The following is a 27,906-nucleotide window of genomic DNA, read 5'->3' as shown; positions in this document are numbered from 1 at the left end:
TAACCCAAGTGTATTATATTAAAAGGCTAATTGATCATTAGAAAACCCTTTTGCAATTATGTTAGCACAGCTGAAAACTATTATCCTGATTAAAGAAGCAATAAAAATGGCCTTCTTTAGACTAGTTGAGTATCTGGAGCATCAGCATTTGTGGGTTCGATTACAGGCTCAAAATGTCCAGAAACAAAGACTTTCTTTTGAAACTCGTCCGTCTATTCTTGTTCAGTGAAATGAAGGCTATTCCATGCGAGAAATTGCCAAGAAACGGTACTACTCCCTTCACAGAACTGTCCCAACGGGCTCTAACCAGAATAAAAAGAGGAGTGGGAGGACCCAGTGCACAACTGAGCAAGAGGACAAGTACATTTGAGTGTCTAGTTTGAGAAACAGATGCCTCACAAGTTCTCAACTGGCAGCTTCATTAAATAGTACCCGCAAAACACCAGTCTCAACGTCAACAGTGAAGAGGCGACTCCGGGATGCTGGCCATTGTACAATTTTACATTATAGAATAATAGTGAGACATCAAAACAATGAAATAACACATATGGAATCATGTAGTAACCAAAAAAGTGTCAAATAAATAAAAAAATATTTGATATTTGAGATAATTCAAAGTAGCCATCCTTTGCCTTGGCGACAGCTTTGCACATTCTTGGCATTCTCTCAACCAGCTTCATGAGGTTGTCATCTGGAATGCATTTCAATTAACAGGTGTGCCTTGTTAATTTGTGGAATTTCTTTCCTTCTTAATGCGTTTGAGCCAATCAGTTGTGTTGTGACAAGGTAGGGGTGGTATACAGAAGATAGCCCTATTTGGTAAAATACGAAGTCCATATTAAGGCAAGAACAGCTCAAATAAGCAAAGAGAAATGACAGTCCATCATTACTTTAAGACATGGTCAGTCAATCAACAATATTCGAAGAACTTCGAAAGTTTCTTCAAGTGCAGTCGCAAAAACCATCAAGCGCTGTGATGAAAGTGGCTCTCATGAGGACAGCCACAGGAAAGGAAGACCCAGAGTTCATTAGAGTTACCAGCCTCAGAAATTACAGCCCAAATAAATGCTTTGCAGAGTTCAAATCAAATCAAATTGTATTAGTCACATGCACTATACAACCTTACAGTGAAATGCTTACTTACAAGCCCTTAACCAACAATGCAGTTAAGAAAAATACAAAGAAACAAAAGTAACAAATAATTAAAGAGCAGCAGTAAACTAACAATAGCGAGGCTACATACAGGGGGTACCGGTACAGAGTCAATGTGCGGGGGCACTGGTTAGTCGAGGTAATTGGGGTAATATGTACAAGTAGGTAGAGTTATTAAAGTGACTGCATAGATAATAAACAGAGTAGCAGCAGCGTAAATGTAAATAGAAGAATCTTGGACCTAGACTTGGTGCTCCGGTTGCCGTGCGATAGCAGAGAGAACAGTCTATGACTAGGGTGGCTGGAGTCTTTGACAAGTTTTAGGGCCTTCCTTTGACACCACCTGGTATGATGTACTGGTGAAGTACTGGGCCGTACGCACTACCCCTTGTAGTGCCTTACGGTCGGAGGCCGAGCAGTTGCCATACCAGGCAGTGATATGGACACGAAGGAACTTGAAACTCTCAACCTGCTCCACTACAGCCTGGTCGATGAGAATGGGGCGTTGCTCGGTCCTCCTTTCCTGTAGTCCACAATCATCTCCTTTGTCTTGATCACGTTGAGGGAGAGGTTGTTGTCCTGGCACCACATGGCCAGGTCTCTGACCTCCTCTCTATAAGCTGTCTCGTCATTGTCGGTGATCAGGCCTACCACTGTTGTGTCATCAGAAAACTTAATGATGGTGTTGGAGTTGTGCCTGGCCATGCAGTCACGAGTGAACAGGGAGCACAGCAGGGGACTGTGCATGAGGGGCCCCCGTGTTGAGGATCAGCATGGCAGATGTGTTGTTAACTACCCTTACCACCTGGGGGCGGCCCATCAGGAAGTCCAGGATCCAGTTTCAGAGGGAGGTGTTTAGTCCCAGGGTCCTTAGCTTAGTGATGAGCTTTGAGGGCACTATGGTGTTGAAAGCTGAGCTGTTGTCAATGAATAGCATTCTCACATAGGTGTTCCTTTTGTCCAGGTGTGAAAGGACAGTGTGGATTGAAAGAGAGATTGCATCATCTGTGGATCTGCTGTGGCGATCTGCAAATTGGAGTGGGTCTAGGGTTTCTGGGATATTAGTGTTGATGTGAGCCATGCCCAGCCTTTCAAAGTACTTCATCGCTACAGACGTGAGTGCTATGGGTCGGTAGTCATTTAGGCAGTGTTCATCGGCACAGGAACTATGGTGGTCTGCTTGAAACATGTTGGTATTATTGACTCAGACAGAGAGAGGTTGAAAATGTCAGTGTAGACACTTGCCAGTTGGTCAGCGCATGCTTGGAGTACATGGCCTGGTAATCCGTCTGGCCTTGTGAATGTTGACCTGTTTATTGACACTTTGCCTGTTGATGGTTAATTGGACGGCATAGCGGGATTTCTTATAAGCTTCCGGGTTAGAGTCCCGCTCCTTTAAAGCGGCAGCTCTACCCTTTAGCTCAGTGTGGATGTTCTCTGTAATCCATGGCTTCTGGTTGGGGTATGTAGAGTCACTGTGGGGGGGACGTCATCGATGCACTTATTGATGAAGCCAGTGACAGATGTCGTGTACTCCGGAAGAATCTCGGAACATATTCCAGTCTGTGCTATTAAAACAGTCCTGTAGCTTAGCATCTGCCTCATCTGACCTCTTTTTTTATTGACCGAGTCACTGGGGCATCCTGCTTTAGTTTTTGCTTGTAATCAGGAATCAGGAGGATAGAATTATGGTCAGATTTGCCAAATGGAGGGCGAGGGAGAGCTTAGTACTCATCTCTGTGTGTGGAGTAAAGGTGGTCTAGAGTTTTTTCCCCTTCGTACATTTAACATGCTGGTAGTAATTAGGTAAAACGGATTTAAGTTTCCCCGCATTAAAGTCCCCGGCCACTAGGAGCGCCGCCTCTGGATGAGCGTTTTCCTGTTTGCTTATGGCCGCATACAGCTCATTGAGTGAGGTCTTAGTGCCAGAATCGGTTTGTGCTGGTAAATAGACAGCTACGAAGAATATAGATGAACATTCTCTTGGTCGATAGTGTGGTCTTCAGCTTATCATGAGATACTCTACCTCAGGCGAGCAAAACCTTGAGGCTTCCTTAAGATATCGTGCACCAGCTGTTGTTTACAAATATACATAGACCTCCACCCCTTGTCTTACCAGAGGCTGCTGTTCTATCCTGCTGATACAGTGTGTAACGTGTAACCCGACAGCTGTATGTTATTCATGTCATCATTCAGCCACGACTCGCGATATCTCCGTCTTTTTCTCCTGCGAATGACGGGGATGAGGGCCTCGCCGGGTGTCTGGAGTAAATCCCTCTCGTCCGACTCATTAAAGAAAAATGTGCTGTCTAGTTCAAGGTGAGTAATCACTGTTCTGATGTCCAGAAGCTCTTTTCGGTCATAAGAGACAGTAGTAGCAACTTTATGTACAAAATAAGTTACAAACAATGCGAAAAAAAATAAAACGGCGGCCATCCTCTCAGGCACCATTACTTAGTAACATACATCTCAATATCAACTGTTCAGAGGAGACTGCGTGAATCAGGCCTTCGTGGTCAAATAGCTGCAAAGACACCACTACTAAAGGAAACCAAGAAGAAGAAGAGAATTGCTTGGGCCAAGAAAAATTAGCAATGGACATTAGACTGGTGGAAATCTGTCCTCTAACCACCGTGTCTTTGTGAGACACAGATGAGGTGAACGGATGATCTCCGCATGTGTAGTTCCCACAGTGAAGCATGGAGGAGGTGTGATGGTGCTTTGCTGGTGACACTGTCTGTGATTTATTTAGAATTCAAGGCACACTTAACCAGCATGGCTACCACAGCATTCTGCAGCGATACTCCATCCCTTCTGTTTTGCACTTCGTGGGACTATTATTTGTTTTTCAACAGGACAATTACCCAAAGCACACCTCCAGGCTGAGTAAGGGCTATTTGACAACGAAGGAGAGTGATGGTGCTGCACCAGATGACCTGGCCTCCACAATCACCGACCTCAACCCAATTTAGGTGGTTTGGGATGAGTTGGACCGCAGAGTGAAGGAAAAGCAGCCAACAAGTGCTCAGCATATGTGGAAACTCATTTAAGACTGTTGGAAAAACATTTCAGATGACTACCTCATGCAGCTGGTTGAGAGAATGCCAAGAGTGTGCAAAGCTGTCATCAAGGCAAAGTGTGGCTACTTTGAAGAATCTAAAATATATATACTTTTTTGGTTACTCCATGATGTGTTATTTCATTGTTCTGATGTCTTCACTATTATTCTACAATGTAGAAAATAGTAAAAATAAAGAAAACCCATTGAATGAGTCAGTGTGTCCAAACTTGTGACTGGTACTGTATATTGAAAAATTAAAGCAGCAATTGGTCTCACTGAGGATCTGAGATTCTGAGGTTGATTCGAGTTCTTATTTTACAGTAGTGGAACCCTCTACATGTGATATATGTCACGTTAACGAGTCGAAATGTAACCAGGCTTTGAGGCTAGGAGAAACTGGGGTAGTGAAACTATGCTGTGTGAGGTCTGCCGAACCAGGTGCTTTCATAGGGAACTGGATCATCTATTTTTACCATTGCATTCTTGAGCCGGCTCATGAAGTAGTCTCAGGTACTCAGTGCATCAATAAAAAGATCAGTCCAAGTAATAAGGCACAGTAGATTAGAGTATACACAAATTACTACGCTAATGAGCTAATATGGTCCACCTGGACGTTGGTTGCTATGGCAACGAGTTCTCACAAATCTAGTACCATGCAGTGGCCCTAACACTCAGTGTGTTTGATCGTCCGTGGCACACATTAAGTGTGACTCCTAAATCTAAATTAAACGCAGAGCTAGCTGACAAGCCACTTAGCTCATGTCTGGGGCTTTGTCCAGGCTGGCTCGCACACAGTCATTCCTAAGAGTGTATTCGCCGAGCCCTGTAGGCACAAACTCTCACTACTTCTCAACTCCAAATGTTGCCTCATGGGGAGTGATCACCATTAGGGCTTGCCGTCAAGCACAGGGTCTCTCTTTGGTGACACTTGGATAAGGCAGCAAGCTGGGCTTTGGCTGCAGGTAGCTAACTGTCAGAGTGAGGAGTGTGTGTGTGTGCAAGGGTTGGAATTGTATGTTGCCTTGAGCTTTTGTTCTAGATCATTGACACTGAATGTGTCTGCTGGTTGCGTAAGACAATACGAGTCCAAAACACCCCCTGTGATCGTATATTCCCTAGGATCCTGTGTTAGGCTTGAACCATCGCACTGCACACTGCCCTATCCCATCTGGACAAGAGGAATATCTATGTAAGAATGCTGTTCATTGACTATAGCTCAGCCTTCAACACCATAGTATCCTCCAAGCTCATCATTAAGCTTGGGGCCCTGCGCCTGAACCCAGCCCTGTGCAACTGGGTCCTTCGCTGAACCTCAACACAGGGGCCCCAAAAGGGTGTCTGCTCAGCCCCCTCCTGTACTCCCTGTTCACCCATGACTGCTTGGCCACGCACGCCTCCAACTCAATCATCACATTTGCAGAAGACACAACAGTAGTAGGTCTGATTACCAACAATGACGAGACGGCCAACAGTGAGGTGAGGGTCCTGGCGGAGTGATACCAGGACAATAACCTCAGCACGAAGGTGCTAATTATGGCCTTCAGGAAACAGCAGAGGGAGCACACCCCTATCCACATCGACGGGACCGCAATGGAGAAGGTGAAAAGCTTCAAGTTCCTCGGCGTACACTTCACTGACAATCTTAAATGGTCCACCCACACAGACAGTGTGGTGAATTAGGCGCAACAGCACCTCTTCAATTTCGTGGAGGCTGAAGAAATTAGGTTTTTACAGATGCACAATTGAGAGCATCACCGCCTGGTGTGGCAACTCCACAACCACAGGGCTCTCCAGAGGGTGGTGCGGTCTGCCCAACACATCACTGGGGGCACACTGCCTGCCCTCCAGGTTACCTACAGCACGAGATGTCACAGGAAGGCCAAAAATATAATCAAGGACATCAACCACCCGAGCCAGGGGCTGTTCACCCAGCTATCATCCAGAATGCGAGGTCAGTACAGGTGCATCAAACCTGGGACCAAGAGACTGAAAAACAAGGCTCAAGGCTATCTGACTGTTAAATAGCCATCACTAGCCAAGCACCACCCGGTTACTCAACCCCGCACCTTAGAAGCTGTAGCCCTATATACATAGACGTGGAATCACTGGTCACTTTAATAATGGAACACTAGTCACTTTTTTAAAAATGACATACTGGTTTGATCAGTTCATATGTATGTACTGTTTTCTATTCTACTATATTTTAGTCAACGCCACTCCGACATTGCTCGTCCTAATATTTATATACACTGCTCAAAAAAATAAAGGGAACACTTAAACAACACAATGTAGCTCCAAGTCAATCACACTTCTGTGAAATCAAACTGTCCACTTAGGAAGCAACACTGATTGACAATAAATGTCACATGCTGGTGTGCAAATGGAATAGACAACAGGTGGAAATGATAAGCAATTAGCAAGACACCCCCAATAAAGGAGTGGTTCCTATGCTTCCTGGCTGATGTTTTGGTCAATTTTGAATGCTGGCGGTGCTTTCACTCTAGTGGTAGCATGAGACGGAGTCTACAACCCACACAAGTGGCTCAGGTAGTGCAGCTCATCCAGGATGGCACATCAATGCGAGATGTGGCACAAAGGTTTGTGTGTGTCTGTCAGCGTAGTGTCCAGAGCATGGAGGCGCTACCAGGAGACAGGCCAGTACATCAGGAGACGTGGAGGAGGCCGTAGGAGGGCAACAACCCAGCAGCAGAACCGCTACCTCCGCCTTTGTGCAAGGAGGAGCAGGAGGAGCACTGCCAGAGCCCTGCAAAATGACCTCCAGTAGGCCACAAATGTGCATGTGTCTGCTCAAACGGTCAGAAACAGACTCCATGAGGGTGGTATGAGGGCCCGACGTCCACAGGTGGGGGTTGTGCTTACAGCCCAACACCGTGCAGGATGTTTGGCATTTGCCAGAGAACACCAAGATTGGCAAATTCGCCACTGGCGCCCTGTGCTCTTCACAGATTAAAGCAGGTTCACACTGAGCACATGTGACAGATGTGACGGAGTCTGGAGACGCCGTGGAGAACATTCTGCTGCCTGCAACATCCTCCAGCATGACCGGTTTGGCGGTGGGTCAGTCACGGTGTGGGGTGGCATTTCTTTGGGGGGCCGCACAGCCCTCCATGTGCTCGCCAGAGGTAGCCTGACTGCCATTAGGTACCTAGATGAGATCCTCAGACCCCTTGTGAGACCATATGCTGTTGGCCCAGGGTTCCTCCTAATGCAAGACAATGCTAGACCTCATGTGGCTGGAGTGTGTCAGCAGTTCCTGCAAGAGGAAGGCATTGATGCTATGGACTGGCCCGCCCGTTCCCCAGACCTGAATCCAATTGAGCACATCATGTCTCGCTCCATCCACCAACGCCACGTTGCACCACAGACTGTCCAGGAGTTGGCGGATGCCACCTCCGCCACCTCATCAGGAGCATGCCCAGGCATTGTAGGGAGGTCATACAGGCACGTGGAGGCCACACACACTACTGAGCCTCATTTTTACTTGTTTTAAGTACATTACATCAAAGTTGGATCAGCCTGTAGTGTGGTTTTCCACTTTAATTTTGAGTGTGACTCCAAATCCAGACCTCCATGGGTTGATAAATTAGATTTCCATTGATAATTTTTGTGTGATTTTGTTGTCAGAACATTCAACTATGTAAAGAAAAAAGTATTTAATAAGAATATTTCATTCATTCAGATCTAGGATGTGTTATTTTAGTGTTCCCTTTATTTTTTTGAGCAGTGTATTTCTTAATTCCATGACTTTACTTTTAGATTTGTGTGCATTTTTGTGACTTGTTAGATACTACTGCACTGTTGGAGCTAGGAACACAAGCATCTCGCTACACCCGCAATAACATCTGCTAAATATGTGTATGTGACCAATAGAATTTGATTTGATTTGAACCAGCTACCTTGCAATTTACACCAAAAGGTCCAAACCTCTTGACATTGTCACTAGTGCCTATAGTGGCAGTTGCATGAATCAAAATCTCCATTGAATCTTCTTTTTAGGGGTAGGCAGGATGTCAGTCAACCTACCTAAGGGGTCCCCTGTCATCCTGTACCGGCCCTGGGTGCCAAGCGCCAGAACAAAAATTCTACTTGCCATTTTTCAACTGACTTAAAATGGCTGAAATAAAATGTATTTCAATGCACTACATTGGCATCATTATGCTGATACATAATAGCCATGGTCTTTAGCCAAGTCTCCCTGATTTAGCTCATATTTCTTTTCAGAATGGGTTGAGTCCTGTACTCCCCTCCCCTTGGGCGCATCACAGAAGTGACAGCTCCCACTGAGCGAGCAATGAGTCAAAGAAGGGAAAATGTGTACTATGACAAAATAATCAGTTTACTATTCACATGCAAAGCAATTGGTTGACATTTTGAAAAGGCAATACCTGGAAGCATCTGCATAACATTTCCATAATGTAGTCTATTGGGTACAACACTGAGGATGAAAACTGCTAAGTCACCATTACTGGCCCAAAAGAGAACATGACTTCAATTTGAAAAGGGGAAATTATTAGTATTAGCTAACTCTCAGCTTACGTCAAATGGCACCTTCAAGTTGGCTGGATGTCCTTTGGGTGGTGGACCATTCTTGATAGCTACGGGAAACTGTTGAGCGTGAAAAGCCCAGCAGCGTTGCAGTTCTTGACACAAATCTGTGTGCCTGGCACCTACTACCATACCATACCAATTCCACCCAAAAACTATATTTTGGTATTTGTTTCATTAATCCATTGTTGACATAGTCCTGAAAAGTTTTGCTTGTCAGCGATCAGGTTTTCAAGATATGTAACCTAAATACAGAAATCATCCCCGTATGATGCATTTTCCTTTAAATATGTTGCCTTGCCCACTCACCCTATGAATACACAATCCATGTCTCAATTGTCTCTTGGCTTAAAAATCCTTGTTTAACCTGTCTCCACTCCATCTACACTGAAGTGGATTTAGCAAATGACATCAATAAGGGATCATTGCTTTCACCTGGATCACCTGGTCAGTCTGTCATGGAAAGAGCAGGTGTTTCTAAATGTATACTCAGTGTATATAAAGAGTTAACAAGCCTTGTGGGAGAGAGAGGAGCGGGAGAGGAGGGTTGGTGTGCGTATGGGGACACAGAAGGGTATGACACGGCTGGCTGCACTGAGACAAGACCACTGTGAGAGCCAGGAACAACTTGTAACACCGCCACAGAGACTGTCGTGTCATAAGCTCTGGACACCGCCAAAATGCAACGGGGTTGAGTGGACCTCCGTGTTTTACGGCGTAAGTTTGCACAATTATGACTGATCTTGTTGGGGCTAAGATTAGCAGAATAGTGACTAATGTATTTATCAAGACCTAAAAAAGCAAACATATTCAAATACACATACAAAAAATATAGTACATACTCCCTCACAAAAAGACCAAGACACAAACGAAATCCAACCCATAACACACACACACACACACACACACACACACACACACACACACACACACACACACACACACACACACACACACACACACACACACACACACACACACACACACACACACACACACACACACACACACACAGGCAGGCAAGTCAACTGGCAACATATTGCATGACTAAGCTTCTGTCCAGCTTCCAAGCTGTGGGTGGCAGACTGTCTTCCCACCACTGAGGAATAGCAGCATGACCCCCACGCGCCCCCCATCACTCTCGCTTCCCTTATCATCTGCCACCCTGCATCACTGTCACCCCTGGGCAGTGCCAGTCTCTCCCCGAGGTGCTAAGCAAACCTCTTTATACTCCCCTCACCTGCAACACCAACACAACAATGCTGCATATATGTGTTGGGAAAAAAATCTAAAAACTGCTTCACTTGTGAGTTATACCATTATAGCAAAACTGCTTCACTCAAGTTATACCATGTGTCTTATAATTTAACAACATAACATTGCATTGTTGTTTTTTACTCAAATTGATCTCCTGAGCCGGATAACTTTCCCCCCTTGTTGAAAACAACCCTTACAGTGTACCGTATGTATTAAAAGCTAAATAAGATGAGGTTCTGTTGGTTGAAGTGTGATGCTTCGAACACCAGGATTGTGGTTTTGATTCACAATCAGAAATTGATACCAAGTCACTATGATAGCAAGTCAGTATGGATCATAATGTATGCTAAATGGTCAGCAATGCATTTTAGGATGGAATAGTAGTTGAAAGGTGCAGATCACGCTTGCTTCATTATTCCGCAACTGTGATATTTCACAGGAATGTTGAAGTTTACTGGTCTGTCCATAGTCATGTTAAACAAACTTCTTTATACTGGCAAACTTCAAGCAAGACGCTAGCACGCAAATTGATGATGCCTGCCACAGTTGGTCCAGTCCTATCACATTTTATGTCTATTTCCAGGTAGATAATGAAAGTCTCAACTTGACCTAAAAAGACAAAACAGAACTCTTCTTCCTTTATGCAATCCATCATATTTCCCAGTCTTGAGGCCTGCGTTACAATTGAGAATGCAATTTGTTCCACAATAGGACCGGGACAAAACTGTGTCAATCGCATCTCCAGTAGAAGGAATAACCATGGGCACACGATGAATCACTCAGCTCAAAATGGATGAAAGCATTTGAAAATCCTCTTTAGATATGTACAATCTTCACAGCACAAAATTAAACAAATTGGCATACTCATAATAAACCTTAAGCACCATGTGAAATTTGCAACCTTTGTCTTTTCGGAACCATCACAACCATCACAATGAACCATCACAATGTTCATAAATGCTTCAATCAAGCATTTTTCTGTAATAACTTAATGGTACATTTAGCTGTGATTGAGTTGTATAGTAAGTACATTAAACAGCATGCTATCTTCTACTGAATTCATCAAGGATTCAGAGACATACTGGCCTGTTAACAATACCTCTCCTAGAAGAAGCAGTGGACACATCTGGTATGGTATATCTTAATGAAACGTCAATTGTGTTTTTCATAAAGATAACACGGCAGTCAGAGGAGGCGGTGGGCGGAGATATAATTGTAATGACTGAAATGGAATCGGTGACAAGGTATCAAACATGATTTGGATAAGGTTCAATGTGTTCCATTCCAGCCGTTACAGCCTACCAGCCTCCTTTGATGACAGTGTGAAATGTCATGGGTAGGGCTCTTACTCACATCCGATCATCATCATTGCCACGGCGAAGAGCTTTTCTCCGTCGGTGGTGGGGGCGATGTTGCCGAAGCCGATGCTGGTCAGGCTGGTCATGGTGAAGTATAGGGAAGTGATGTAGACCGAGTCCTTGCTTGGCCCGCCCTCCCACCTACCGGAGCCACTGGCGTTGAAGCGGTACGGCGTCCCCACCGATTCGCTCAATATGTAGAGCCAGCTGTCCATCCTCACACTGTTGGTGTTCTCGTCGATGACCTCGTAGTCGCCGATGCTGTACCAGATGCAGGCCAACCAGTGGGCGGCCAGGCCAAAGACGCACACCAGCAGGACCAGGACAGCGGCCCCGTATTCAATATAGTGGTCCAGTTTACGGGCCACCCGGCCCAAGCGAAGCAGACGGACTACTTTGAGGGAGCTGAAGAGACTGCTGATGCCCTGATGTGTAGAAAATAAGAGGGGGATGGTTAGGCTTAGAGAGAGAATGAAAAGTAGAGCTTTACTTACTAGCCAATCATTTTATTTTTTAATTTTTAATTTAACCTTTATTTAACTACGCATGTCAGTTAAGAACAAATTCTTATTTACAATGACGTCCTACACCGACCAAACCTGGACGACGCTGGGCCAATTGTGTGCCGCCTTATGGGACTCCCAATCATGGCCTGTTGAGATACAGCCTGGAATCGAACCAGGGTCGAACCAGGGTGTCTGTAGTGACGCCTCAAGCACTGAGATGCAGTGCCTTAGACCGCTGCGCCTCTCGGGAGCCCATTATCCATTGTTCTAACTATTTTAGTAACTGTTCATTCATTGATTAAAGATAAACTGGAAGGGTCTCAACAGTGAACCCTGTGGAACTCCACTCCCTAAAACACTGTACAGTATATTCTGCATATGGATTTGGTACCATGGTGCAGTTCCCTGTTGTGTTGGTGATAATGAATACAATGCCATTAGCAATAAAGTAAAATAATAGCCGGAGGGTATGCTTTACAACATGCTACTTCTACAAAACATCACTTTGCTACAGAAGCTGGTTTAGTGAAGAATTCCACACTGCCGTGTGACAGAATAACAGTTATTTGGGTCCTGGACCAACCTTTGGAAAGTACAGTATTGGAATTAATTTAGCCCGGGGTTACTTTTGTTTTCATCGATGGGCACTGAGCAGGCACCCAAAATTAATGTTCCAGGATCTTACTCCGATAATGGTATGTGAAAGAGTACTAGGGAGGACGGGTTTCTGATTCATTTGGAGATGACACATTTAATTCCAGCATTTGAATGAGTCACTCGTATGTGGCTTTATCAAAAATCCCATTATCCTCTTTTGCTTGCTCAATTTGAATCAAGCTCTTGGTCTCTTCAAACGTCAAAATGTGATGTGAAATCAACGGCTCATCAAATCTAGATTCCCTAAAACATTTAAGACAGCATGGCATACTGTACAGAGAGGCTGAGATGTACCAGGCGCTTCCCGAAAGGGTGAATCTACATTTAGTACTGAAGACAAGCACATAATGCAGTGAGGTTTATGTAATCTCACTAGCCTCTGCTCGCATCCGCCTCCACGACGTGTGTGAACCAACTGCATCAAGCTATTTTCAGTTCACCAGGGACACATTCATAATGCAATTACTTTCAACTACAAAATGCTGAAATGTGTCCCTGTGGCAACTTGAATGTCTCACTACAATTGTCATTGAATACAACAAGGTCACTGTGCTGAAAGCCTTTGCTTCAGAGGAGCAGAATGGATGCTAGCTGCACGATGCTTGTATCTGAAGCACAGCACCGAATGAAAAGGAAGGATAACCTGCGTTGACAAGTGCAGCAAAGGCACATGCAGCGCCCACAGGCTTTGTGGGAGCTCACTGTGGGTGTGCTATAATCTTTCACCACACCACAATTCGTGCAACAACAGGCATACAACAGAACAGCACATAACACTGGAGAGGTGGCCAGGAAATATGGCGGTTTCTGCACTTTTGTTACAATGTTACAATGCCCAAAGGGCAAAAGCAGTGTTTTGACTTGTTAATTAAGCTATAATTGGCTAACAATGTTTGTTGTTTGACCCTTGAAGCGTGTGTTTATTCATTATTTAAATGTAAAATTGACCTTTATCTGTGCCTTCTGTAGTACAGATAATTTTATTCTGATAATACTGTACTTGGGCGTAGGTTAGAATGGTATCACTTGCAGCATCTGTTGATTACTTTAAGGTTATCAAGACTAGCGTGTGGATCAAGACGATCTGGACCATCCTACAAAGGCCTGTGTGCCAAGTTTGATTACAGTGTTTTATACTACAGAATGTCTCGAAGAGGCATCAGAAAAATGTGCTGTTTTACCAGCCTCCAATTCCTGTGTTCTTTTTAATATGTTAGAGGGATCTTGTCTGACTTTTTAGTCTCTATTCACAGTATTCCCCAGCGACCATTAGGCAACTGCAGGGGATGACATTTCTACTGCTGAGAAGTCCAGTCGGTGTCTATTACGCTATAATGATGTGGCGAGCTTTCCAAGAGTCAACGATGTGGTAAGCTTTCCAGATCCTAAACAATGTGTGTGTCTGTGTGTGTGTCTATTTGTGTGTCTGTCTGTGTGTCTTCATTCATATCCATCCATCCACAAACACACAGACCCCAGTTAGCAAACAAACCACTGACCTCATCAACGTTCTCGAAGGCGTTGATGACGTCGTACGGCAGGCAGGAGAGCAGGTCGATGACGAACCACGTCTTGACGTAGTTCATCCGGATCAGCTTGGGGTCCGAGATGACCTCTCCGGCTGGCCCCACAAACGTGGTATGGAAGTTGAGCACGATGTCCACCAGAAAGATGACGTCCACGATGCTGTCCACCACCAGCCAGGTGACGTTATTCTGCTTGGTCTGGAGGATTAGAGTAGAGAATCTTTGTTACTTAAGTAGTAGAGTAGAGAATCTTTATTACTTAAGTAGTAGAGTAGAGAATATTTGTTACTTAAGTAGTAGAGTAGAGAATCTTTATTACTTAAATAGTAGAGTAGAGAATATTTGTTACTTAAGTACTAGAGTAGAGAATCTTTATTACTTAAGTAGTAGAGTAGAGAATCTTTATTACTTAAGTAGTAGAGTAGAGAATATTTGTTACTTAAGTAGTAGAGTAGAGAATCTTTATTACTTAAGTAGTAGAGTAGAGAATATTTGTTACTTAAGTAGTAGAGTAGAGAATATTTGTTACTTAAGTAGTAGAGTAAAGAATATTTATTACTTAAGTAGTAGAGTAGAGAATGTGTTACTTAAGTAGTAGAGTAGAGCATCTTTATTACTTAAGTAGTAGAGTAGAGAATATTTGTTACTTAAGTAGTTGAGTAGAGAATCTTTATTACTTAAGTAGTTGAGTAGAGAATCTTTGTTACTTAAGTAGTTGAGTAGAGAATCTTTATTACTTAAGGAGTTGAGTAGAGAATCTTTGTTACTTAAGTAGTTGAGTAGAGAATCTTTATTACTTAAGTAGTTGAGTAGAGAATCTTTGTTACTTAAGTAGTTGAGTAGAGAATCTTTATTACTTAAGGAGTTGAGTAGAGAATGAATATAAGTTATCCCTGAGTGGCAATTTACTTAGCTGGTACATAGTCAATAAAAGTACACACAAACAAAGTAAAAATCCCCCCAAAACAACTTGCTAAGGTTTGGTTTGGGGTTTAGAGTAAGGGTTAGGGTTAGTGGGTAGTTGAAGAGAGTTTAGACCTTGAATGAGACGTTGTAGGGCACCATGATGGCTGTGTAGAAGGTCAGGATGAGGATGACCCAGTCCCAGGTGGTCTTGAAGGCGCAGTAGTGGAGGATGATGTGGGGAGGAGTTTTAGGCGTCTCCTGCTTGTACTGCGGGAGGATGTCTGAGCCCAGCTGGAGAACCTACGTTTTTGGTTAAGAAACAGTTGGTAACAAGTCATGAATGAGTCAGTGTTTTGGCAGCTAGCTACCGTGAATAAGCCTGGTAGAACCAGCCTGATCGCTGCGTAGAATGGTGAACGCGATCAGGCTGATTCCACAAGGCTGACACTGAATTGGACCAGTGTGTCATCTGTTTCTCCTGCTATTCACCATTTCAGGTGTGCGTTTTTTTACCTAGTGTACATAAAAATATGACAACATTTTAGTTTGTTATGACAGGGTCTCTTATTGTATTTTAGCGATAACTTTGACATAACACTCATAATATAAAATAGTAAGTCATGACAATATAATGACCACATTCTGTAGTCTTTTGGACCGCACAAAGACAGTTCAGTGTTGCCTTGATTTCATCTCTCAGTATCTCTTGGATAGTGTGACATAACTCTCTATCCCAATCAATATAACATACAAAAAGTGGAATTCCTCTGTCCCTTAATATATTTTGTAAATAAATTCATGTAACTTTCCAGGATCAACAAATAAACAAACTGTAGCCATTTTGTTTTATCTAAGCTACGGTAGCAAGCTCATCTTCCCATTAGTAAACAGAGCACCTTATCTGACCATCTAAACACAATTAGCTTATCCACCATTTTTCAAGAAACAGGATGTTGCTAGAAGATGGTGGTGGTAAGACATCTTGGACTAGTCCCAGAAGATGATCTGCCCAAACAATCAGTCCCCTTGGGATATCAGTGGACTAAACTTTATTTCTAGCCTAGGGATTTTCAGAGGACTAAGGACTATTCAATCAAACCAGTATTGTTGTATGGTATATACACTGTAGGCTGTAGCATAGAGGGCTGCATTATTCCGAGTAAAAAAAGTGTAAGTGTGCCTGTAATAATCAAGTCCATAAACAAGTCAAACATTGCTGAAGCAGATTTAATTGAATTCTGCTCCTGCTGACATCTCTGCCCTTTTACGCACTGATTATAAGTGAGTGCACTGGTTATAAGTCACTCTGGATGAGAGAGTCTGCTAAACTAGTAATGTAAATGTACATTTAGGTTACACATCTCCACAGCAAAGGTCATAGGGCAGAGTTCCCCGACGGGACAAATTCTTTGTCAACTACAATATCTGTTTCAGCTTCTTGCGGACAAATGCGTATAAATGCATTCCTGCCCCCCGACCATGCGCTCAAGTCCACTGCTGGATGTAATTGGGGACTTCTGCCATAAGGATTTATGGTCAGGACAATATATAGAGTGATCATTCATATTAGAGTTGTGTCTGTCTGCAGAGTTACAGTTGCCCAGGTGGCCAAGGGCTTGCGGTCTACTGCTTTGGGAATGGAAAGACACACTTCATTTAGCTCAGAAGTAGTGAGCGAGTATGGGGACAGGATTAGGCATTTCATTTGAAGCTAAACAGAAGTGGGCTTGGAAATATGAGATGGGTGCTCCTTCCAGAAACACTTAGGCAGATGAGTGCTTATCAATGGGGACAGCAGCACACACTCTACCTCAGCCAGACGAGAGTGCTTGTGGACGTTCTCGCCCTTGTGGACGGTGGGCGCCAGCTGCTGCAACACTCCCCGGCTGCTCGTCAGGGCCCGAGTGAGCCGAGCGAATTTACCCCATCCTGAATGACAGTCAAAGAAATGTGGAATACCAAATCAACCCATATCCACTCCCTTTAGCCTTGAAATCAAGACTGAATAATGCTGCATTTAAACAAATGTGACACTGAGCTAAATTCAAACTGAATTTTCAAGCTACTACTACATAGGCATATCTGTAAATCTGAAAAGATTTACTAGGTGTATTCAATATTACAGAAATTATTCATAGCAAATTTAATTGCAACTGGAACTAATACCATATTCTTATACCTATCCATTTCTTTCAGATCTGCATAAACTGCCTAAAAACAATGGCTAGCTAGCAGTTGATTTGGAATTCTGAGAAAGTCCAACATTACTAGCTCAAATTATCAGACAAAAATTTAAGTTGTAAGATGAAATGATGCACTGTGTTTTCTCTCAATAATGTCAGCAACCCACATTTGTAGCTGTCTAAAACCAATTGTATCTACTATTCTCAGCTTGATCCTGTCCTCATTAAAACAGAATCTTCCTTAGATTATCTGAAATTCCGTGTCACGCCAACCTTTCACAGAGTCATCCTCAATGGGCTGTTTGAATGCAGTGATGTCACTGAAGGTGCACAGAAACAACACCACCTTGTCCTGCTCATTCCTGATAGGAGCGATCTTAACAAAGAACCACACCGGCATCCCTGTAGGAAACACAAAATCACGTTATGATATCTGTTCATATTCTAATGTATCTCATAAGTAATTGATGTAACAATTGAATTTGATATGATTCAATCAACAGAGAGCAAAGAAACACTTACGATTCTTCTTATACATGAGAATTTCGAACGAATTCATCTCATAATTCTCAAAGATCTGTTGCACTTTCTCACCCGTCTCCTTGTCTGTGAGCTCCCCATACATGAAACTGAAAATTGCATTGTTGGTGCTAATTTACATACAAAACAAATTAAACTGGATAATACATTCAGATTCTACCAGAAGTTAGGCAGATGTGACACTGTTCTTGAAACAAATTATCCCAGTTACAAAGGCCTCACAAAAAACATTGTGGCTCATAAACAACATGGTTAGGCCTCTGCATCAGCACTGGTCACAGCGAATGTCATGTTGAATTGACATACAGTTGATTTCAGTAGTTTACATACACCCTATCCAAATACATTTAAACTCAGTTTTTCACAATTCCTGACATTTAATCCTTGTAAAAATGCCCTATCTTAGGTCAGTTAGGATCACCACTTTATTTTAAGAATGTGAAATGTCAGAATAATAGTAGAGAGAATGATTTATTTCAGCTTTTATTTCTTTCATCACATTCCCAGTGGGTCAGAAGTTTACATACACTCAATTAGTATTTGGTAGCATTGCCTTTAAATTGTCTAACTTGGGTCAAACCTTTCTGGTAGCCTTCCACAAGCTTCCCACAATTAATTGGATTAATTTTGGCTCATTCCTCCTGACAGAGCTGGTGTAACTGAATCAGGTTTGTAGGCCTCCTTGCTCACACACGCTTTTTCAGTTCTGCCCACAAATCTTCTATAGGATTGAAGTAAGGGCTTTGTGATGGCCACTCCAATACCTTGACTTTGTTGTCCTTAAGCCATTTTGCCACAACTTTGGAAGTACAGTGCCTTGCGAAAGTATTTGGCCCCCTTGAACTTTGCGACCTTTTGCCACATTTCAGGCTTCAAACATAAAGATATAAAACTGTATTTTTTTGTGAAGAATCAACAACAAGTGGGACACAATCATGAAGTGGAACGACATTTATTGGATATTTCAAACTTTTTTAACAAATCAAAAACTGAAAAATTGGGCGTGCAAAATCATTCAGACCCTTTACTTTCAGTGCAGCAAACTCTCTCCAGAAGTTCAGTGAGGATCTCTGAATGATCCAATGTTGACCTAAATGACTAATGATGATAAATACAATCCACCTGTGTGTAATCAAGTCTCCGTCTAAATGCACCTGCACTGTGATAGTCTCAGAGGTCCGTCAAAAGCGCAGAGAGCTTCATGAAGAACAAGGAACACACCAGGCAGGTCCGAGATACTGTTGTGAAGAAGTTTAAAGCCGGATTTGGATACAAAAAGATTTCCCAAGCTTTAAACATCCCAAGGAGCACTGTGCAAGCGATAATATTGAAATGGAAGGAGTATCAGACCACTGCAAATCTACCAAGACCTGGCCGTCCCTCTAAACTTTCAGCTCATACAAGGAGAAGACTGATCAGAGATGCAGCCAAGATGCCCATGATCACTCTGGAAGAACTGCAGAGATCTACAGCTGAGGTGGGAGACTCTGTCCATAGGACAACAATCAGTCGTATATTGCACAAATCTGGCCTTTATGGAAGAGTGGCAAGAAGAAAGCCATTTCTTAAAGATATCCATAAAAGTGTAGTTTAAAGTTTGCCACAAGCCACCTGGGAGACACACCAAACATGTGGAAGAAGGTGCTCTGGTCAGATGAAACCAAAATCGAACTTTTTGGCAACAATGCAAAACGTTATGTTTGGCGTAAAAGCAACACAGCTCATCACCCTGAACACACCATCCCCACTGTCAAACATGGTGGTGGCAGCATCATGGTTTGGGCCTGCTTTTCTTCAGCAGGGACAGGGAAGATGGTTAAAATTGATGGGAAGATGGATGGAGCCAAATACAGGACCATTCTGGAAGAAAACCTGATGGAGTCTGCAAAAGACCTGAGACTGGGACGGAGATTTGTCTTCCAACAAGACAATGATCCAAAACATAAAGCAAAATCTACAATGGAATGGTTCAAAAATAAACATATCCAGGTGTTAGAATGGCCAAGTCAAAGTCCAGACCTGAATCCAATCGAGAATCTGTGGAAAGAACTGAAAACTGCTGTTCACAAATGATCTCCATCCAACCTCACTGAGCTCGAGCTGTTTTGCAAGGAGGAATGGGAAAAAATTTCAGTCTCTCGATGTGCAAAACTGATAGAGACATACCCCAAGCGACTTACAGCTGTAATCGCAGCAAAAGGTGGCGCTACAAAGTGTTAACTTAAGGGGGCTGAATAATTTTGCACGGCCAATTTTTCAGTTTTTGATTTGTTAAAAAAGTTTGAAATATCCAATAAATGTCGTTCCACTTCATGATTGTGTCCCACTTGTTGTTGATTCTTCACAAAAAAAATACAGTTTTATATCTTTATGTTTGAAGCCTGAAATGTGGCAAAAGGTCGCAAAGTTCAAGGGGGCCGAATACTTTCGCAAGGCACTGTATTTTGTAAAGCACGCCCACAACATGAGGCTGCAAGCCTCCCCCTTTTTCCTCCAAACATAACGATGGTCATTATGGCCAAACAGTTCTATTTTTGTTTCATCAGACCAGAGAACATTTCTCCAAAAATGTACGATCTTTGTCCCCATGTGCAGTTGTAAACCGTAATCTGACTTTTTTATGGCGGTTTTGGAGCAGTGGCTTCTTCCTTGCTGAGCAGCCTTTCAGGTTATGTCGATATAGGACTTGTTTTACTGTGGATATAGATACGTTTGTACCGGTTTCCTGCAGCATCTTCACAAGGTCCTTTGCTGTTGTTCTGGGATTGAGTTGCACTTTCCGCACCAAAGTACGTTCATCTCTAGGAGACAGAAAACATCTCCTTCCTAAGCGGTATGACGGCTGCGTGGTCCCATGGTGTTTATACTTGCGTATTATTGTTTGTACAGATGAACGTGGTACTTTCAGGCATTTGGAAATTGCACCCAAGGATGAACCAGATTTGTGGAGGTCTACAATTTTTTTCTTATGTCTTGGCTGATTTATTTTGATTTTCCCATGATATCAAGCAAAGATTCACTGAGTTTGAAGGTAGGCCTTGAAATACATCCACAGGTACACCTCCAATTGTCTCAAATTATGTAAATTAGCCTATCAGAAGCTTCTATAGCCATGACATCATTTTCTGGAATTTTCCAAGCTGTTTAAAGGCACAGTCAACTTAGTGTATGTAAACTTCTGACCCACTGGAATTGTGATACAGTGATAAGTGAAATAATCTGTCTGTAAACAATTGTTGGGAAAATGACTTGTGTCATGCACAAAGTAGATGTCCTAACTGACTTACCAAAAATATAGTTTTTTAACAAGAAATTTGTGGAGTGGTTGAAAAACTAGTTTTAATGAATCCAACCTAAGTGTATGTAAACTTCCGACTTCAACTGTGCGTGTGCTACTTCAGAGGCAAATTTGAATTCCTTAGTGCCTATATTGTTTTCTCCCATTCCAAAACACTTGACTGCTGTTGACTGAAATAACCCGAATTTGCATGGAAAAAACATTGTAAACTTATGTCTTTTTGTTATGTAGTAATAATAGGATTACTAATGTATAGAATATACTGTATGTTAATAAACTGTGTCTCGAACCCAGATGAAGTCTATTCCTGGACTAAAAATCACTTTTATTATATATTTTCCATTGAGTATGACTTTAAATCGGGCAATCTGCATTTCAAACAATAAAGTGGGCACCCTGCCATTCTTTTTGGTTAACAAGCTGTGGGATGGTGCTGGAGAAATGTTACCACTCTCAAATTCATGGACAGAGCTATGAATACAAGGATTGACCATCCGTGATATTAAAATGATAGTTTTAACCGTGTTTTGAGGCTATAAAGTGTTTGTTCACAATATTCTTTACAAACAAAAGCGTAAAACCAGATTTTATTTGGGGTTCTGATGGGGTATGACAGTATCTATAAGTTATATTCAAGAATCATTGGGTATATATTATAATAATTTAAGTCTAAAAATGGATGTCCCAAATGCAGATTGCCCCTTTAAATCCAGGAGTAGGTTTAATCTGGGTCCAGGAAACCAGCCCGATATGTCTATATGTTATTGTAGATATACTGTATTTATACTCTACTGTATAGTATTGCTGTCAGTGAAACAAAATGCTGACCCACAAAATCAGTGGTGCCATAATGCAGTCATAAGTAGCAAAGTGAGTACCTGCAGGTGCTACTCTTCTGCATGACCTCAGCACGGTGGTAACCGGAGAGCTTGCAGAAGCCGTCGTTGCTGTACACAATGGGCCAGTTCACAATCTGGGCATTGCCCAGAACAAAGTTGGTATCTGCCCAGGGAGGGAAAACATAAAAACCTGTTCAGAAAGAACTGATAGAAACTACTACAGAACTATTAACTGTCTGTAACTCATTATTTGACTTGGAAGTCATAAAGGTACCTGGATGTAGGACTACATGTCTTTATTTCATGAAATCGTTATTGTACTTTTAAAATGAAATTGAAAAACATGGCTCAAATATATCCAAACCTGTACACATAAGTTATCTGTGTTCCTCGTATGTAAGACGACAGTTGATGATAGTTTTTTTTTATTACGAATAAGTTATTATTGTTAGAATGATATATTATTGGATGTAATGTATTTGTGTTTTGTATTGTTTTAGTGAGTATTTGTATTGTGGCTGTGTAACTGCCCTTAGCTTCCCTGGGACTACAGGTGCAAATGATCTTTTGACTAACCCCAGTACATTTACATAGATGTTGCATTATCGCAATATTGATGTTGATTCATGTGTACTGTACCCTATAAAAAAAAACTATTATAAATACAATTTAAAAAAAAAAATCAAAATTAGTAGTCAGCAACAAGTTAGAGTTAGGTAAAACCAAGTATTACTGTAATACTGAGCATTACGGCACATTGTTGAGTAATAACTGTTACCATCTACATCTATCTAGATAAATATCAAACAGCCAAATTAGCGCATTGTAAAATAAAGTTTGAAGCATACTTAATATACTACCATACTTCTAAATATGTACTGCCAACTATAGTATGTGAATGTAGAGTTTATTGGACATGAAATACATGTCAAACTCCACTATAGAAACAGGGGAAAGAAAGCATCTAAAGCTTTGCCATGATGATACAGCATATTGGCAAAGATGTTTTACTTGTTGTGGAAATTGAATCCGAGGCTACTGCAACAAGGTTGAGAGAAGAGGGAAAACGTGACAGTGAAATCAATATGCTGTACACAAAATACAACACTTTCACTGTTGCCGATATGACCAATACATCATTTGCCAGTATTATCGGTCAATATTAACCTGATTATTTCATACTTTTTCATTTGCAGAAAGCTACTACATTGAACCAGTTGAATCTTAAACATTGTTTAAAGAGGTTACGATACAACACCACATATCCCTCTTGTATAGTATCGGACAGATTCAGGTGCCGATATCCATTGTACCACAACTTTTAACCTGGTAAATGGGGTCTTGTCTGTTTTAGTGCAACCTGACTAACATTATCATTGGCTGGGTCAGTGGTGCCAATCATTATAACATTGTCTATCATTGGCTAGGTAGGCAGTGATGCAGCAGTAGCAGTGACCTCAGAAGGTGCTGTGTTGTGTTTAAACGTCAGGCGTCACGTTTAAGACTACATTCATTACAGTGTCATTAAATGGCCCGGTTCTAGGTGATGAGCCAGCACATTTGAAGCAGCTGGGTGTTTTGCCCTTTGACCTTAGCTGCCCCATTCCAAAACTCTCTGAGCAAACTTTGAGACGGGGACTACTCCATTTGTGAAGTGGTCTTGGCACCATTATACATAACCTATGTGTCTATAATGGGGTGGGGGTAGAGAGAGCATAATATGTTCTCCTCTCTTGTCTAGCACACTCAGGGGATGTATGATCCAAGCATTTCAGATCAGGAGTGCTGATCCAGGATCACGTTCCCCGTCATCTTATTCATTGTGATCTAACAGGCAATAAACACTGATCCTAAATCCGCACTCCTACTCTGATTTATTTTGTATTTACAGTATACTTAATCTCGCTCTTATCTTAAGAAAATATGTATTCTTCATACATATTGACAACACAGACCGACATGAGAATGTCACGAGACCATCACAGACATTGGGTATGTCAAAACATAATGTTTCACAAGACTGACACAACGCCTTGAAAACATGGGGAGCAGTAGGGAAACTGGAGGGAGTTTATCTACTAGAGTATATCCCACATAGGATAGTATCAGGAATGAAAACTTGGGAAGCAAGTGCAAAGAATATTTGAGGGTGAAGCTATTCACCATAAGTGAGGTCTATGTGATAAAAAGTGGATAAGAAAAATGGGTCGACAGAACACAAACAAGTCTATGGTGGATGATTGGGGGAGGAACATAAACGGTACATGACACCACTTTAAAACACTGTTAATACCTTAATACCTGTCTGTCTATGTGATAATGTCCAAACTGAAAAGTTAAAAAGAAAAGTGGTTAAAGCAAGAGGCAAAAAAACAGTGTCAAAAACAGATAAAGTAATTAAACAAAACAAAAGTTCCCGTGGCAAGCATGTCACTTTCAGAATAAATCAACGGATTCATTTTGCCCAACAAATCTGGGTGCCTCCGCAAACCAACACATTGAAAAACACTTTTAATTTGGGTTTAAAACATTAATCGAATAAGTATGTGAAGAGGAAAATGTTAATCCATTAATTTTGGTCCGATGTTTGGTTTATTTTTAGGTGCAGTACAGTTGACTGGTAAGGAATACCAATTGTAGACACAGCTATTTATTCGAGTTGTTCATTGTAAAGACAATATCCATTTAATGCCATTATTGCTTGAATTGTTGAATCATTCTTTGCATAGCATGCTGGCTGTATAAATGTATAAATCAAATAGGCTAATCAGCAAAAAAACGTTTTACAATGACTAGTGTCAAATATCGGTTAGTTGTCCTGAGTGTTTTGGTTTTAATTAAATCAATGTTTTTCAATGATTGGACAATAGACTATCATCCACAGTGTTTCTTCCTACAAAATAAAAACGAACACATTCCTACCATTGGATCTTCGGACGATGTTCTCAAGAAAAGTGTTTTGTGGGGCCACAAGTCCTCGACGTCCACCTGCCATTCCGCCTCGTCATTCAACGTCGGTAAAAAGAGAACGCTTTTAGAGTGAAAGGATGCCTGAATTATCCGTATGATGATACAGCTGCTCAAATCTCCACTCGGTTGCTTTCATGGTCCCTGTTCTGCTTAGATATGATGAGTGGAAGAATCCCTCACCTCATGCTGTTCGACCGTTCGTTCCGTGGCTGTGCTCCCCCTGTTGAAGACAGGATGCATGCAGAGAGCGCATCACCTGTCTCTTGTCTCACATCTTTGCACATGAGTACCCCACCCCCATAATTGTGTGAAGGAATACCGAGTAGGTAACTAACAGCCCTGCGTTTAAGGCTATGAAGAACACGTCAGGCCTTAAACTGGAACCCCAAAAATGGAAAAGTGACTAGAAATGCGATTTTTTTTTTTGCGCAGTCGATTCCGGGAAAAGAACACAGCTATATTGCACTTGACACTGGTTGTTTGTGCGATCTCATCGCTTTTTTAGGCTAATAGGCCACTGAGGAGAATTTGAGGAGGTAGCCCGCCTTCAGAAGTGGAAGGACTAGCATCCCAAGGACGCAACACACACAGAGAGAGAGAGAGAGAGAGAGAGAGAGAGAGAGAGAGAGAGAGAGAGAGAGAGAGCTACTTTCTAAATGTAATGCGTTAGTTAAGTTACTAGTTACATGTCAGGAATTGTAATCAGTGACGTAACCTTTGGATTACCCAAGCTCAGTAACGCAATCTGATTACTTTCAGTTACTCTTGGATTTCTTTCCATTTAAAAGGAAAACTCCCCCCCAAAACTTATTCTAAAACTATTTTGGTATTTGTTTCATCAGTCCATTGTTGATATAGTCCCAAAATGTTTTGCAAAATGCATGGTACTGGCTGTATTTCTATATTTAGAAAGTTATATATCTTTAAAACTTGATTGCTAACATGCAAAACATTTTGGAACTATATCAACAATGGACTGATGAAATAAATACCAAAATAGTTTTAGAAGAAGACAAAAAGGATCCATCAATCGCATTTGGTGTGTCATCATAATGGTCGCTGACTTGTGGTCAGACTTGCTCATGTGGAACAAGTTTAAAAACGTTTTTCAAAATGGCCTTGAATGTCATTGAGACAACAAAGGTGTACATTTCAACTGTAAATGTCGGTGTTCCTCAAGGTTCCGTTTTAGGACCACTATTGTTTTCACTATATATTTTACCTCTTGGGGATGTCATTCGAAAGGTATAATGTTAACTTTCACTGCTATGCGGATGACACACAGCTGTACATTTCAATGAAACATGGTGAAGCCCCAAAATTGCCCTCGCTAGAAGCATGTGTTTCAGACATAAGGAAGTGAATGGCTGCTAACTTTCTACTTTTAAACTCGGACAAAACAGAGATGCTTGTTCTAGGTCCCAAGAAACAAAGAGATCTTCTGTTGAATCTGACAATGAATCTTAATGGTTGTACAGCCGTCTCAAATAAAACTGTGAAGGACCTCGGCGTTACTCTGGACCCTGATCTCTCTTTTGAAGAACTTATCAAGACGTTTCAAGGACAGCTTTTTTCAATCTACGTAACATTGCAAAAATCAGAAACTTTCTGTCCAAAAATGTCTCCTATAGAGCTCCATTTTTATGGAATGGTCTGCCTACTTATGTGAGAGACGCAAACTCGGTCTCAACCTTTAAGTCTTTACTGAAGACTCATCTCTTCAGTGGGTCATATGATTGAGTGTAGTCTGGCCCAGGAGTGTGAAGGTGAAAGGAAAGGCTCTGGAGCAACGAACCGCCCTTGCTGTCTCTGCCTGGCCGGTTCCCCTCTTTCCACTAGGATTCTCTGCCTCTAACCCTATTACAGGGGCTGAGTCACTGGCTTACTAGGACTCTTTCATACCGTCCCTAGGAGTGGTGCGTGACGTGAGTGGGTTGAGTCACTGATGTGATCTTCCTGTCTGGGTTGGCGCCCCCCTTTGGGTTGTGCCGTGGCGGAGATCTTTGAGGGCTATACTCGGCCTTGTCTCAGGATGGTAAGTTGGTGGTTGAGGATATCCCTCTAGTGGTGTGGGGGCTGTGCTTTGGCAAAGTGGGTGGGGTTATATCCTTCCTGTTTGGCCCTGTCCGGGGGTGTCATCGGATGGGGCCACAGTGTCTCCTGACCCCTCCTGTCTCAGCCTCCAGTATGTATGCCTCAGTAGTTTGTGTCGGGGGCTAGTTTGTTATATCTGGAGTACTTCTCCTGTCCTATCCGGTGTCCTGTGGGAATTTAAGTATGCTCTCTCTAATTTTCTCTTTCTCTCTTTCTTTCTCTCTCTCGGAGGACCTGAGCCCTCGGACCATGCCTCAGGACTACCTGACATGATGACTCCTTGCTGTCCCCAGTCCACCTCAACTGTTCTGCCTGTGATTATTATTATTTGACCATGCTGGTCATTTATGAACATTTGAACATCTTGGCCATGTTCTGTTATAATCTCCACCCGGCACAGCCAGAAGAGGACTGGCCACCCCACATAGCCTGGTTCCTCTCTAGGTTTTGGCCTTTCTAGGGAGTTTTTCCTAGCCACCGTGCTTCTACACCTGCATTGCTTGCTGTTTGGGGTTTTAGGCTGGGTTTCTGTACAGCACTTTGAGATATCAGCTGATGTACAAAGGGCAATATAAATACATTTGATTTGATTTGAAAGGTGTCAGTGTCGTCGTCCCCCCCACAAACATCCTTTCTGAATTTAAAAGTAATTTCTGAATTTAGAAGTAATTATCTAGCTTTTTAAACAGCATTTGTAATCTGATTACAATATTTTTTGTTCAGTTAGTTGCAGATAGTAATAGTGGTTTCCCCGAGTTCAATATGGCACCATCGATTAACTCATTCTATAGGGCTTATTCAGATTGAAGAGAGTTGTAGCATAGGTATCATGACAAAATGACATAAATGATTGTTATGTGACAAAAGACCCCCGATCTTGGGTAAACAGTTTCTCGGTATGTGATTGAACTATGGCCTCTGCCAAGTGATATAGTGCACTTATCCCCCCCAATATTATGTTTTTGCCATTGAATAGATGTAAGCCTACATTAC

The 27,906-nt window shown here is 42.2% G+C and overlaps 1 protein-coding gene across 2 annotated transcripts in view; it reads right to left on the bottom strand.

Moving 5' to 3' along the window:
• LOC110486077 (voltage-gated delayed rectifier potassium channel KCNH1) overlaps nucleotides 1-25,383 on the bottom strand; it is a 52,730-nt gene extending 27,347 nt beyond the window's left edge. For both annotated transcript variants that reach the window (XM_021557413.3, XM_036940727.2), the window contains exons 1-8: nucleotides 24,772-25,383; nucleotides 21,889-22,012; nucleotides 17,695-17,801; nucleotides 17,446-17,574; nucleotides 16,800-16,918; nucleotides 15,122-15,289; nucleotides 14,057-14,281; nucleotides 11,390-11,819 (exon numbers count right to left, since the gene is read on the bottom strand). In XM_021557413.3, coding sequence (XP_021413088.1) covers nucleotides 11,390-11,819; nucleotides 14,057-14,281; nucleotides 15,122-15,289; nucleotides 16,800-16,918; nucleotides 17,446-17,574; nucleotides 17,695-17,801; nucleotides 21,889-22,012; nucleotides 24,772-24,844 — 1,375 coding nt within the window. In that variant the 5' untranslated portion in view covers nucleotides 24,845-25,383. The remainder of the gene's footprint in view (nucleotides 1-11,389; nucleotides 11,820-14,056; nucleotides 14,282-15,121; nucleotides 15,290-16,799; nucleotides 16,919-17,445; nucleotides 17,575-17,694; nucleotides 17,802-21,888; nucleotides 22,013-24,771) is intronic.
• Between the last annotated feature and the right edge of the window lie 2,523 nt (nucleotides 25,384-27,906).

This window comes from Oncorhynchus mykiss, chromosome 13, assembly GCF_057628025.1.
Source record: "Oncorhynchus mykiss isolate SJ-2025 chromosome 13, ASM5762802v1, whole genome shotgun sequence".
NCBI classification, from domain to species: Eukaryota; Metazoa; Chordata; class Actinopteri; order Salmoniformes; family Salmonidae; genus Oncorhynchus; species Oncorhynchus mykiss.
The sequence above is the reverse complement of the archived record's forward strand: the minus strand, read 5'-3'. Positions and strand labels throughout refer to the sequence as shown.